Raw genomic sequence first — 11,339 nt, forward strand, 5'->3', positions numbered from 1 at the left:
AGAAGATAGGTTTTTTGGAGACACTAGTCTGCCATCTTCTCGGTCTGTTAGCTTTCCCATTGAAGTCGTTATTCCTTGCCCCAACAATTTATCTCTGGGTTTTTTGGCCTGTAGAGTTTCCAGCAGAACGAACTTGGGTTTGGTGTCAGTTACTGGGGAAAGCAGAGTGAAAGTTACACAGGAATTCTCTGTATTGCTTTCCCAACTTCTCATTTTAAAACTGTTTCAAAATAAAAATATATTTATATTTATCGAGTGCCTACTGTGTGCCAGGACTGGTTCTAGGAGCTGGGGATTCAGCAGTGAACCAGACAAGTTCTCACCCTGGAGGAACCCACAGTGTGTTAGAGCCCTTGGCGGAGTGGTTCTGTGCCAGGAACCCGGAGCCTGAGAGCCGGGATCTAAATCCTGGTTCTGCCACTTGCTGGCTGTGGGCACATGTGTAGCACTTAGCACTCTATGAGTGTAAAATGTGTGAGTATTATTTTCTTTGGGTCTCTCGGTTGTCCCTTCCTCTAGGAAGCCCTCTCTGATTGCCCCAGACTGGTTCTGATGCCTCTTCTGGGATCCCACAAGTCCCTGTGCTTCCTCACCCGTCTCTAATCCCTTTGCTTGGGCCTCCTCCACCCTGGCCTTGACCTTACTGGGCCGTCATTGTTTGGTAATGGCTAGATCTCCCCTACCTGGCAGGGAGCCTGATCACTGGACCTGAGCTTTCCTGCCTGCTGTGTCCCCGGAATCACCCAGCATAGGACTGTGCACACAGCAGCCACTCAAACATATAGTGAACGCATGAAGGTTAGGGACATTGGCAGTCTGTGTGTTCTCCACCCTGGAGGTGGGGATTCCAGAGATGGGAATTACTGGCGAGATCCCCGTGATCTCAGCCCCATCCCCCCCCTCCATCCCCTGCTCAGGTTGATAGAACCTGCCTGCCGCATGGAACCCGGTGTAACAGCGCCCCATTGTGGTCGCCTCCCATTTCAGAATCCTGTGCAGATGAGGCCCCCGCGGCCCAAGGCAGGGGGGTCAGGCGGGATCCCAACCCGGGTTACCTGGGGTCCGACCCTGGCCCCCATGAATAACCCGGCACGGGCCCCAGCCCCCTCCCCTGTCCGGCCCTCGGCCTCGCTGCGACCCTTGGCCTCAGTCCGGGCCTCGACTCCGGCCAGGGGTTCGACCCTGGCCAGGACCTCCCTCCTGGTCCGGACTCCCAATCTGGTCCCGGCCTCGGGTCCGGGTCCGATCCGGACCCCGACTCCAGTACGGACGCCAACTCCTGTCCGGACCCCGACCCCTGTTCGGACCCTGACCCCCGTCCGGACGCCAACTCCGGTCCGGACCCCAACACCGGTTCGGACCCCGACTCCGGTCCGGACCCCAACGCCGGTTCGGACCCCGACTCCGGTCCAGGTGCCGACCCCGGTCCGGGTGCCGACCACGGTCGGGATCCCAACGCCGACCCTATCTCAGGTCCTGGTCCCTGCTTTGGAATCCCTCCCGAACCCAGCCCTGCCTTCTTTGGATCCGCCCCTGGAACCTGATCCCGAACTCACTTTGTCGCCTGATGAGGATCCTGCGCCAACCCCGAGGGCGAAGCACCTCCCACTGGTCGCCAATGGATTCGTTCCCGTCCAGGAGCCCCTTCCTGCGCTTTCTCCGTTGGCCACTAATTTACTGGAGTCCACGCCGGGGGCTGGGACCGACTCATCCACCACCAAGCTGACAGATTCCACTTCTGGACATGTCCCAGGGACGCCCATCCTGGCGACCATCCCATTGGCCGTCGCCTTACCGGTTTCTACGAACGCATTGGCCTCCACCAGCGAGAACATCCAAGTGGACAACAAGATCCTGATTCGAGTCGTCTACTGGTGAGGGGCTGTCCCCGCCCACGCCCGCTTCCTCCCTTGGGGACAGGGCTGCGGGGGCGGGGGCGGGGGTGGGGTAGCTCCACCTGCCACTCACTCTCCTTGGACCAGAGAGCTCTGGATTCAGTCATCCACTCTCTTGCTGGGACTGGAGTGTGAGCAGAGCCTCCCTACGAGGACAAGGGGTCAACTCCAGAGACTGAGTGTCCGGGACAGCCTTCCCCACCCCCAGGTGGCGCTTCTGCCGCTAAGTCTCAGTGAGGAGGCTACTTAGTGGTGTGGGGAGGGTGGGGAGGAGTAGGGGAGTCAAAATTGGGGGTGGTGGGGGGGAACAGTGCTGTGCAGAGGCTGAAGGAGGGTGACTTTAGCCCTCGGTATGTGGGGTCCTAGAGTTGAACCTTTGTGTCAACAACAGCAACCCCAGGGGCCAGCCTTGACCTCCCAGAGAGCAGGGCTGAAAGTGGCTGGGAGGGGGCCCTGCCTTCCCCTCCAGTCCCAGTTCTCTCCTGTTCTCTGCCTCTCTCTAACTCACTCTTTTCCTTCCCCCACCGTGTGTGTGTCTCTTTCTTCTTCTCCCTGATTCCTCATCTCCCTCCTCTTTCTCTTCTTTTCTTTTTCTTTTTTCTTTTTGCTTTGTGTCTTTTTAGGGCCGCACCCACAGCATATGGAGGTTCCCAGGCTAGGGGTCTAATCAGAGCTGTAGCTGCTGGCCTACACCACAGCCTCAGCAACATCAGATCTGAGCCACATCTGTGACCCATACCACAGCTCACGGCAACGCCGGATCCTTAACCCACTGAGCAAGGCCAGGGATCGAACCCGAAACCTCATGGTTTCTAGTCGAATTCGTTTCTGCTGTGCCAGGACGGGAACTCCCACTTTTCTCTTTTCTAAAAATTAAAGTATAGTTGATTTATAGTGTTGTGTCAATTTCTGCTGTACAGCAACGTGACCCAGTCATATACATATATATGTGCGCACACATACACCCACGCACACACGAACACACACATCCTTTTTCTCATGTTATCTTCCATCATATTCTAGCACAGAGGTGAGATATGACTCCCTGTGTTGTTCAATAAACAGAAAGGCATCTTCACTGGGGTAATCAGGAAGGCCTCCCTGGGGAGGTGTTATATGAATAAAGACCTGAAAGAGGGGAGAGAGGAGCTGTTTAGATACCAGGGGAAGATGGGATTCTGCAGAGGGGACAGCGTGCAAAAGCCCTCAGGCCAGAGCAAGACATGCCTGGAGTTGGAAGAAGAGCTGGGAGGTCCCTGTGGCTGGAGCGGAGTGGGCTAAGGGGGCAGTGGGGGAGATGGAGCCGACGGATGATGGCGCAGGTCCTGTGGGGGCCTGAGGACCACGGGGAGGACTGTGGGTTTTGCCCTGAGGTGGATGTGCTGTGGGAGGGCTCTGAGCAGGGTGGGGGAGGGGATCGGCCGTCCCTCTGGGCTCAGGGAGAGACTGATGCCATGTGTTCCTTCCATCTCTCTCTGCCTCCTCCCTCTTGCCTTGGCCTCCAGTGGCCTCTGAAGCTACGGCCTCCGGGTGAGTAGTTTTGACTGTGGCGGTGGGGGGCGTGTGGGCCCCGAAATCTGGACAGAGTTCCTGTTTCCCCCTCCTCTCAAGACCTGTGACCCTGTGATCCCATCTCCTCCCCACAGTACATCCTACTGAAAAAGAGTCTGGAGCAGCAATTTCCAAACTGTCTAGTCTTTGTGAGTGCGCTGGGGGAGTGGGGGGCTGTTGGGGCTCCATGACCCCCCCTGGAGGGCTTGGAAGGGAGCTCTTAGCCTCCCCAACCCCCAACCTTCCTTCCTCAGGAGGAGGACATATCTGCCCAGGCGACCGGGGCGTTTGAAGTGTTTGTGGATGGAAAACTGGTCCATTCGAAGAAGGTGATTCTGAGCATGCGTCCTGATAAGGGAGGGAGGGTGGAGCTGGGGTCCCTGGGGGGGTGGGACACATGCATGTCTGTGCTCTTTCTCTTCTGTGCCCAGAAAGGCGATGGCTTTGTGGATGAGACCAAGCTGCAGAAAATTGTGAGCCATATCAACGAGGAGATCAAGAAAAGGTAGCAGGGAGCTGGTGAGCTGGAGGTGAGGTGGGAGGGCTGGAGGCTGGGCTGCATGGGAGTGGGTGGGCAGGAGGCAGGGCCCTGGCTTGGAGTCGGAGACACCCTAGCCGCGATCCTAGCTCAGCCGGTCCGCAATGTTTTTATTTTTTGCATTTTAGGGCCACACCCACAGCATATGGAGGTTCCCAGGCTAGGGGTTGAATCAGAGCTACAATTGCTGGCCTACGCCACAGCCACAGCAACGCCAGATCCAAGCCGCATCTGTGACCCACACCACAGCTCATGGCAACGCCGGATCCTTAACCCACTGAACGAGGCCGGAGATGGAACCCACAATCCCACGGTCCCTAGTTGGACTTGTTTCCGCTGCACCACAGTGGGAACTCCGGTACTCACTGCTATAATCAAGTCATCTACATCCTTTTCAGTTGCCTCATCTGTAAAATGGGGTTGTTGAGGTGAATCCATGAGACGCCTCATGTAAGGTATGAAATAGTGCACGGCTCAGAGTAGGGGCTCGAGGTATGACAACTACACCTTTTCTTTCCAAAGAACTTTAGTTGTTGATTTTTTTTTTTAGTTGTTGATTTTTTAACTTTTAGTTATTTATGGAGCTGTGCTGTACTAGCCACATTTCAAGTGCTCGCAGCCACAGGCGGCTGCTGTTTGAGACAGTGCAGATATGGAACATGGGAATCTACCATGGCAGAAAGTTCCACTGCTGATGTTGTTTAGGGTATTAAAGCATAGACGCAATAATCTATTTGCCATCGTACCGGATTTTTTTTTTTTTTTTTTTTTTTTTTAGGGCCACACCTGAAGCATATGGAGTTTCCCAGGCTAGGGGTCTAATCGGAGCTACAGCTGCAGGTTTACACCACAGCCACAGCCATAACCACGCTGGATCTGAGCTGTGTCTGCGACCTACACCACAGCTCACGGCAATGCTGGATCCTTAACTCACTGAGCAAGGCCAGGGATAGAACCCACAACCTCATGGTTCCTAGTCGGATTCATTAACCACTGCACCGCGACGGGAACTCCCCGATACTGGATTTTTAAAACCACTACTGCATAGACATTTGCAAGCTGCTACTCATTTAATCCTTTGTCTACTGTGATTCTATTTTTTACAATTGTTTTCTACTTTATTGAGGTATAAATGATAAGAAACAGTATACGTGGCATTCTTCTGTGTCTCAGCGGGTTAAGGATGGGGCATTGTCACTGCAGTGGCTGGGGTCACTGCTGTGGCATGGGTTGGATCCCTGGCCCGGGGACATCCACATGCCTTGGGTGTGGCCGAAAAAGAAAAAAGAAAAGCAATGGTACATGTTTATTTTTTAAAAAAATTTTGGCCTGTCTTGAGCCATGTGTCTTTAGTTTATTGGATTTCATTTTATTAACAAGTATTTGGTGAGTACCTGCTACGTGCTGGATACTGTTCTAGGCCCTGGGGGTGATAACGGCAGTGAACTGAGCAGATACAAACCTCTGCCCTCATGGAGCTGACAATCTAGTGGCGAAGGCAGGAAATGAAGAAGATTCATAGGCGAGTAGAAGGCATTCTAGAAGGAGATCAGAGTGAGAAGAAAAATAAAGGTGGAAAGGGATATGGGGGCTGCAGGGAAGGTTTTGCAACTCTAAGTTGAGTATTTGCAACTCTTGAGTGGTGAGAAAAGATCTCATTAGGAAGGTGATGAAAGGGATTGGACCGTGTGGATATCTAGGGGAAGTATTCCAGGCAGAAGGAGCAGCAAGTGCCAAGGCCCTGTGGTAGAAGAGTGTCTGGTATGTTTGAAAAAGGGCAAGCCCAGCAAGCCTTGTACTCCATGGAAAGCATTCAAATGGTGCCTGACACATATTAAGCCCTATAAATGCTATTTTTTGGAGTTGCTCTTGTTATTGATATTAAACAATTTTTTTTTTTTTCTCTCCTCTCTCCCCATCAGGAGCCTCAGCAGGATGGCGAGAAGGGCTGAAATGTTGCCAAGTCAGGTCCTTTTCTGATGGTGGCTGGGGCTGGGGAGGGGTTGGGAGGGTGAAGAGGGAAATACATACAGAGTCTGCCTCTGTGTGTTCTGGTCTGACTGTGTCTCCTGTCCACACTCATTCCTGACATCTGCATAAGTCACCTACTACCTGCTACTGGCTCCTGGCAACTCCTGGCCCAGAGTGGGGGGAGGGGAGGCCAGCTTTGAATAGAAGGCTAGTCCCATTGCTCCCTGGGTTTGCACCTGATGGTCTAACTTCAACTCTTCACGTCTTCAAGGTCAGTTTCTTTCCTTCTTTCTCTCTCTCTCTCTCTCTCTCTCTCTCTCTCTCTCTTTCTTTCTTCATTTCTCAAACCCTGGTTTGGAAGACGTTTTGAAAAAGTCCATCTAAGGGAGTTCCCTGGTAGCTCAGCAGATTAAGGATCTGGCATTGTCACCGCTGTGACTTGGGTGGGTTCCATTCTTGGCCTTGGGAACTTCCACGTGCTGCAGGTGAGGCCGAAAAGAAAACAAAAACAAAAACAGATCCTGAGGCCAAAAAGTTTAAGAAAGTCCCAAGCATGCTGCGTAGAGTGTTGTGACGGCACATCAGCACATCGTAAGCAGCCCAAAAGGCCAGCCCTTATCATTATCATCATGGTCACGATCCACGTGATCCAATGTCAGTCACAAACCCTCAGTCAAAACCGTTCCAGTGGTCTGTTGCTGCATAACACATTTTCGCAAATTTGGGAGCTTAAAAAAACATAGGCGTTCCTGCTATAGATTAAGAATTCTTACCTCTAGGGAGTTCCCGTTGTGGCACAGTGGAAAAGAATCTGACTTGTACCCATGAGTCTGCAGGTTCGATCCCTGGCCTCGCTCAGTGGGTTGGGGATCTGGCATGGCCATGAAGATCGCAGATGCAGCTCAGATCCCACACTGCTGTGGCTGTGGCGTAGGCCAGCAGCTGTAGCTCTGATTCAACCCCTAGCATGGGAACTTCCATGTGCTGCATGTGCAGCCCTAAAAAATAAAGATTTCTTTCTTCTAGTATATGCACCCTGGTGGGCGAGGCTGGCCTAGGGGCAGGGTTCTTGGTGGGAGGGACCAGTGCCTGTCTGCTGGTGTGTGGAGTGGGCTGAGCTGGGTCTACCAGAGGCTGTGGGCTCTCCAGTCCCCAGGCAGCCCCTCCCAGCTAGTTGCCTGGCCTAAGACCTCCCAGCACCATTGCTTACAGGTGGCTGGGTGGGGGCAGGGCCGGGTCCCAGCACCAACGAGCTGACATGGCAGCCTAGCCCCACGCTCCTTTGGCTGAAGGCAGCTCAGTCTGCTAGGAGTGAGCGGTCCCCAGGGTGGGTCACAGTTGCCGCCCGACTTCTCCAAGAGATTCTCCAAGACCAGCAGGTAGGTCTGGCCTAGGCTCCCCACTCACTGCTGTTGCTCTGGGTCCTGGCACGGGTGAGACCTTGTGGATGCCATTTAAGAGCGATGTCTCCACCAACCCCAGCCCCGTGGGGCTCCCACAGTCAAGCCTTCAAAGCCAAATGTTCTGGGGATCGTTGTCCTGTCTCCCTGGAGCCAGACCCCCAGACTGGGGAGCCTGATGTGGGGCCCAGAACTCTGACTCCTTTGGGTGAACCTCCACCATACATCTGTTTTCCAGGTTGTGGGTCGTCCAACCCAGGGTATGGGATTTGATTATATCCGGAGTCTGCCCCTGCCACCTGTCTCCCCATGGTTCCCTCCCGGTGTCTGTAGTGGTGGAAGAGCTGGTCTGGAAGGCTCCAGCTCCTTTTCGTGATGGCTGTTGTGCAGACGGCGGTGACTGCGGTGCGATCCCGAGAGATGAGCCCAGGTGCCCCAGCCTCCATCCCGCTGTCTTGGCTGCTCTCCTATTATTTCTTCAGACAGATTCTCTGTCCCCCTCTCTTTTCTTCTGGGATACCCGCTCCCCTACTGTTGCCCTTCCTGAAAGAGTCAGATAGCTCTGGTAGAATGTCCTCATTTAAAAAAATCTTACGTCTCTTCCTTCTTCTATTTGTGTTGATCTCAGAGAGACACCAGTGAGTGAGGGCTTGGAGTGAGATCTTCCTTTTCTGCTCAGGAATCGAACCTGGGCAGCCTGGTTGAAAACCAGGAATCCTAGCCACTAGATTAAGAGGCTAAAAGCAGAATTGTGCTGATTCCTGCCCCCTGCTGAAAGCAAGAATGTTTCAAGGAGGCAAAGACTGTGAAAACAGGTATAGAGTTTATTGTTAGAGTCAAGGCCCAACACATGGGCGAGCACACAGAGAAGGAGTTTATTTAATTCAGAAGCAAAGAAGAGCAGAGTGTGGGTAGGGGTGTCCCCCAGAGTGAGGAGAGCACCAGGGAGGTGATTTAAATCACTTATGTAAGACCCGTCTTCCGGGTCTTTGTTTTCCTTTGGCCAATTATTTTGTTTTATTCCTCACACCTGACTGGACACAGGACCCTCCCCAATGTGTGTGTGTGCACATTTTGGCAAAGATGGATTCCAAAGCAAAGGGTGATGGGACGGTATCAGGACTTATTACGGCCTGGCACCCCCTCCCTTCCTGACCCCCACTTGTGCTACTGCTCATGTGTAATTGGATAGCTCTCCTTGACCCCATGGGTGATTGAAGTGACCCTCTTATCTTTCTACTCCAGCAGAGCTCAGCTCCTGCCATGAACTTTCTCCCTGATGAGTCAAAGAGAACTGAGGCCCCATTTACTCTGGGTAACAAGTCCCAGCTGGTCTCAGCCCAGGGGCCCATTTACCTCCTGCCTCAGTATCACTGGTAGATTGCTACCTTCAAGCGTGCTAGTTCTCTCTTCCATATACGGTCTGCTCTTATTTCCAATGCTATTGTACTCTTCATCTTGTTTATTTTCCAGCTCCAGAATTTCTGTTTGGTTCTTTAGAGTTTCAATCTCTTTGGTAAAGTGTTTCTTCTGTTCATTAATTTTGTTCCTTTTGTTGTTGTCACCACGACAAAAATGGCATCTCAGTTCCCAGACTAGAGGTTGAACCCGGGTTACAGCAGCGAAAGCGCTGAGTCCTAACCACGGGACTCCATTAATTTTATTCCTGAACTCTGAGCTACCTTTCTCAGTTTTCTTGCAGCGCCTTGATTTTTTTCACAGAGCTATTTTGAATTCTCTATCAGTAAGATCTCAATATTCTGCAACTTTAAGTTTGTTACCATGGTTCTTCATGGTGCTTGATGAGTTGTTTCCGGAAGTAGAGGACAGATGCCTTTGTGCCTGATGCAAACGATCCGAACGGGTCAGAAATTGAGGTGTTTCTTCTGTTTTCCAGTAGGTGGTGCTATAGCACAAGGTTGAGGCTTCTCTTACCGGCGCCGCCTCTGGTTGGTTGTATTAGAGAGCCTGCGTTTGCCACACTCCACCGGCTTTCTCAGAGAAGTTGCTCCAAGCCTTCGTAAATGTTTCTTGTGCCTCTGGGGTCATCGGTGCCTTGCTTTTGCCATTGTTTCCGGTGTTGCTGCCTGCGGCACGGAGAGGATGGGCGCTTCCTTTACAGTCCAGATACTTCCAGGGTTGCGGTTGCTACCACCGAGGGGAAGGCGAGGGTGGCCAGGGTGGCGAGTGCGGGGAGGACGCTGATGTTGCACTGGCGCCTCTGCCATGTCCAGTGATGTAAAGTTTGCTCCCTCCACCGTTGCGGGTGGGTGGCCAGGGGCCAGAGTTGTGGATGTCTCAGCAGCTGGAGGGATGGGATCCTAGGCACTGCTGTCCAGTGACCCGCGGCTGTGGGTACCGCCGATGCTGCGAGGCCAGAGTCTGCGACCTCCCCCTGCTATGACTGGTTCTCTGGGGCTTCCGGCTCACCTGCCGTGGCAGGAGGGCTGGGATTCCAAGAACCACCTCCTAGTTCCCTCAGTTCTGCCTCCTCTTTGTGTCCAGGAACCCCCGCCTCCAGAGGTACAGGTGTGTGGAATTTTCTGGACAGCTGCTGTGTTGGACATAGGTGCCTTTGTTGTGTTGTGAATGTTTTACCCATTGTAGACTGAAGAGAGACAAGCAGAGTTTTTCATCTGCCACGTTACCGATGTCACTCCTCTGTGGGTTATTTTTCATAAAATTATGTTAACATGCTATGGTTTTTTTAAATCTTAAAAAATGAAGTAGATAATATTATAAAACCTCTCAATCTCATTTCTCCAAAGAAGACATACAGATGGCCAGTAGGCACACGAAAAAATGCTCCACATCACTAATTATTAGAGATATGCAAATCAAAACTACAACAGGATACTTCCTCGCATTGCTCAGAATGGCCATCATTAGTAAGTCTACAAATAACAAATGCTGGAGAGGGTGTGGAGAAAAGGGAGCCCTCCTACACTGTTGGTGGGCATGTAAATTGGTACAATCACTATGGAAAACAGTATGGAGATTCCTCAGAAAACTAAATATAGAATTACCCTGTGATTCAGCAATTCCACTCCTGGGCATATCCCTGGATAAAACTATAATTCAAAAAGATACATGCACCGCTATGTTCATTGCAGCTCTATTCACAATAGCCAAGACTTGGAAACAACCTAAATGTCCACTGAGAGATGAATGGATTACGAAGATGTGGTACATATATACAGTGGAATACTACTCAGCCATAAAAAAGAAATAATGCCATTCACAGTAACATGGATGCAACTAGAGATTCTCATACTAAGTTAAGTCAGAAAGAGAAAAATACTATATATATGTTATCACTTATATGTGGATTCTAAAATATGGCTCAAAGGAACCTATCCACAGAACAGAAACAGACTCAGAGACATGGAGAACAGACTTGTGGTTGCCAAGGGGGATGAGGGAGTGAGTGAGAGGGACTGGGAGTTTGGGGTTAATAGATGCAACTTATTATGTTTAGAATGGAGAAGCAAGGAGAACTGTATAGCACAGAGAACTATATCCAATCTCCTGGAGTAGACCATGATGGAGACTTTTATACACATTCTTTTATTTGGCTATTTTTTTTGGGCCGCACTTGAGGCATAGGGAGGTTTCCAGGCGAGGGGGTCAAATCGGAGTCGCAGCTACTGGCTGACACCACAGCAACACCATTTTCGAGCCACATCTGTGAACTATAGCACCACTCATGGCAACACCAGATCCTTAACCCACTGAGCAGGGCCAGGGATCGAACCTGCATCCTCATGGATGCTAGTCAGATTTGTTTCCACTGAGCCACGACAAGAACTCCTATATATATTCATATATATATGTGTATGACCGAGTCCCTTTGCTGTGTAGCAGAAATTGGCATATATATATGTGTATGACCGAGTCCCTTTGCTGTGTAGCAGAAATTTTTAAATCAACTATAATAAAAAACTCTCAGGAGTTCTCATTGTGGTATAGCAGTAATGAATCTGA

General features: G+C 51.4%; 1 protein-coding gene across 1 annotated transcript; it reads left to right on the top strand.

The window, feature by feature from the left end:
• Positions 1-1,037: 1,037 nt before the first annotated feature.
• On the top strand, positions 1,038-6,044 carry SELENOV (selenoprotein V). Its single transcript, NM_001166045.1, has 6 exons — positions 1,038-1,874; positions 3,401-3,425; positions 3,542-3,595; positions 3,701-3,775; positions 3,878-3,965; positions 5,907-6,044. The coding sequence occupies exons 1-5, from the start codon at positions 1,078-1,080 to the stop codon at positions 3,953-3,955; spliced, it is 1,029 nt and encodes a 342-aa protein (NP_001159517.1). The 5' UTR covers positions 1,038-1,077; the 3' UTR covers positions 3,956-3,965; positions 5,907-6,044.
• Positions 6,045-11,339: the final 5,295 nt, after the last annotated feature.

The sequence above is a fragment of the Sus scrofa genome, chromosome 6 (assembly GCF_054392235.1).
Source record: "Sus scrofa isolate SSC_HxYL_T2T_F1_AM1 chromosome 6, Sscrofa_HxYL_maternal_Yorkshire_Landrace_v2.0, whole genome shotgun sequence".
Lineage (NCBI taxonomy): Eukaryota > Metazoa > Chordata > Mammalia > Artiodactyla > Suidae > Sus > Sus scrofa.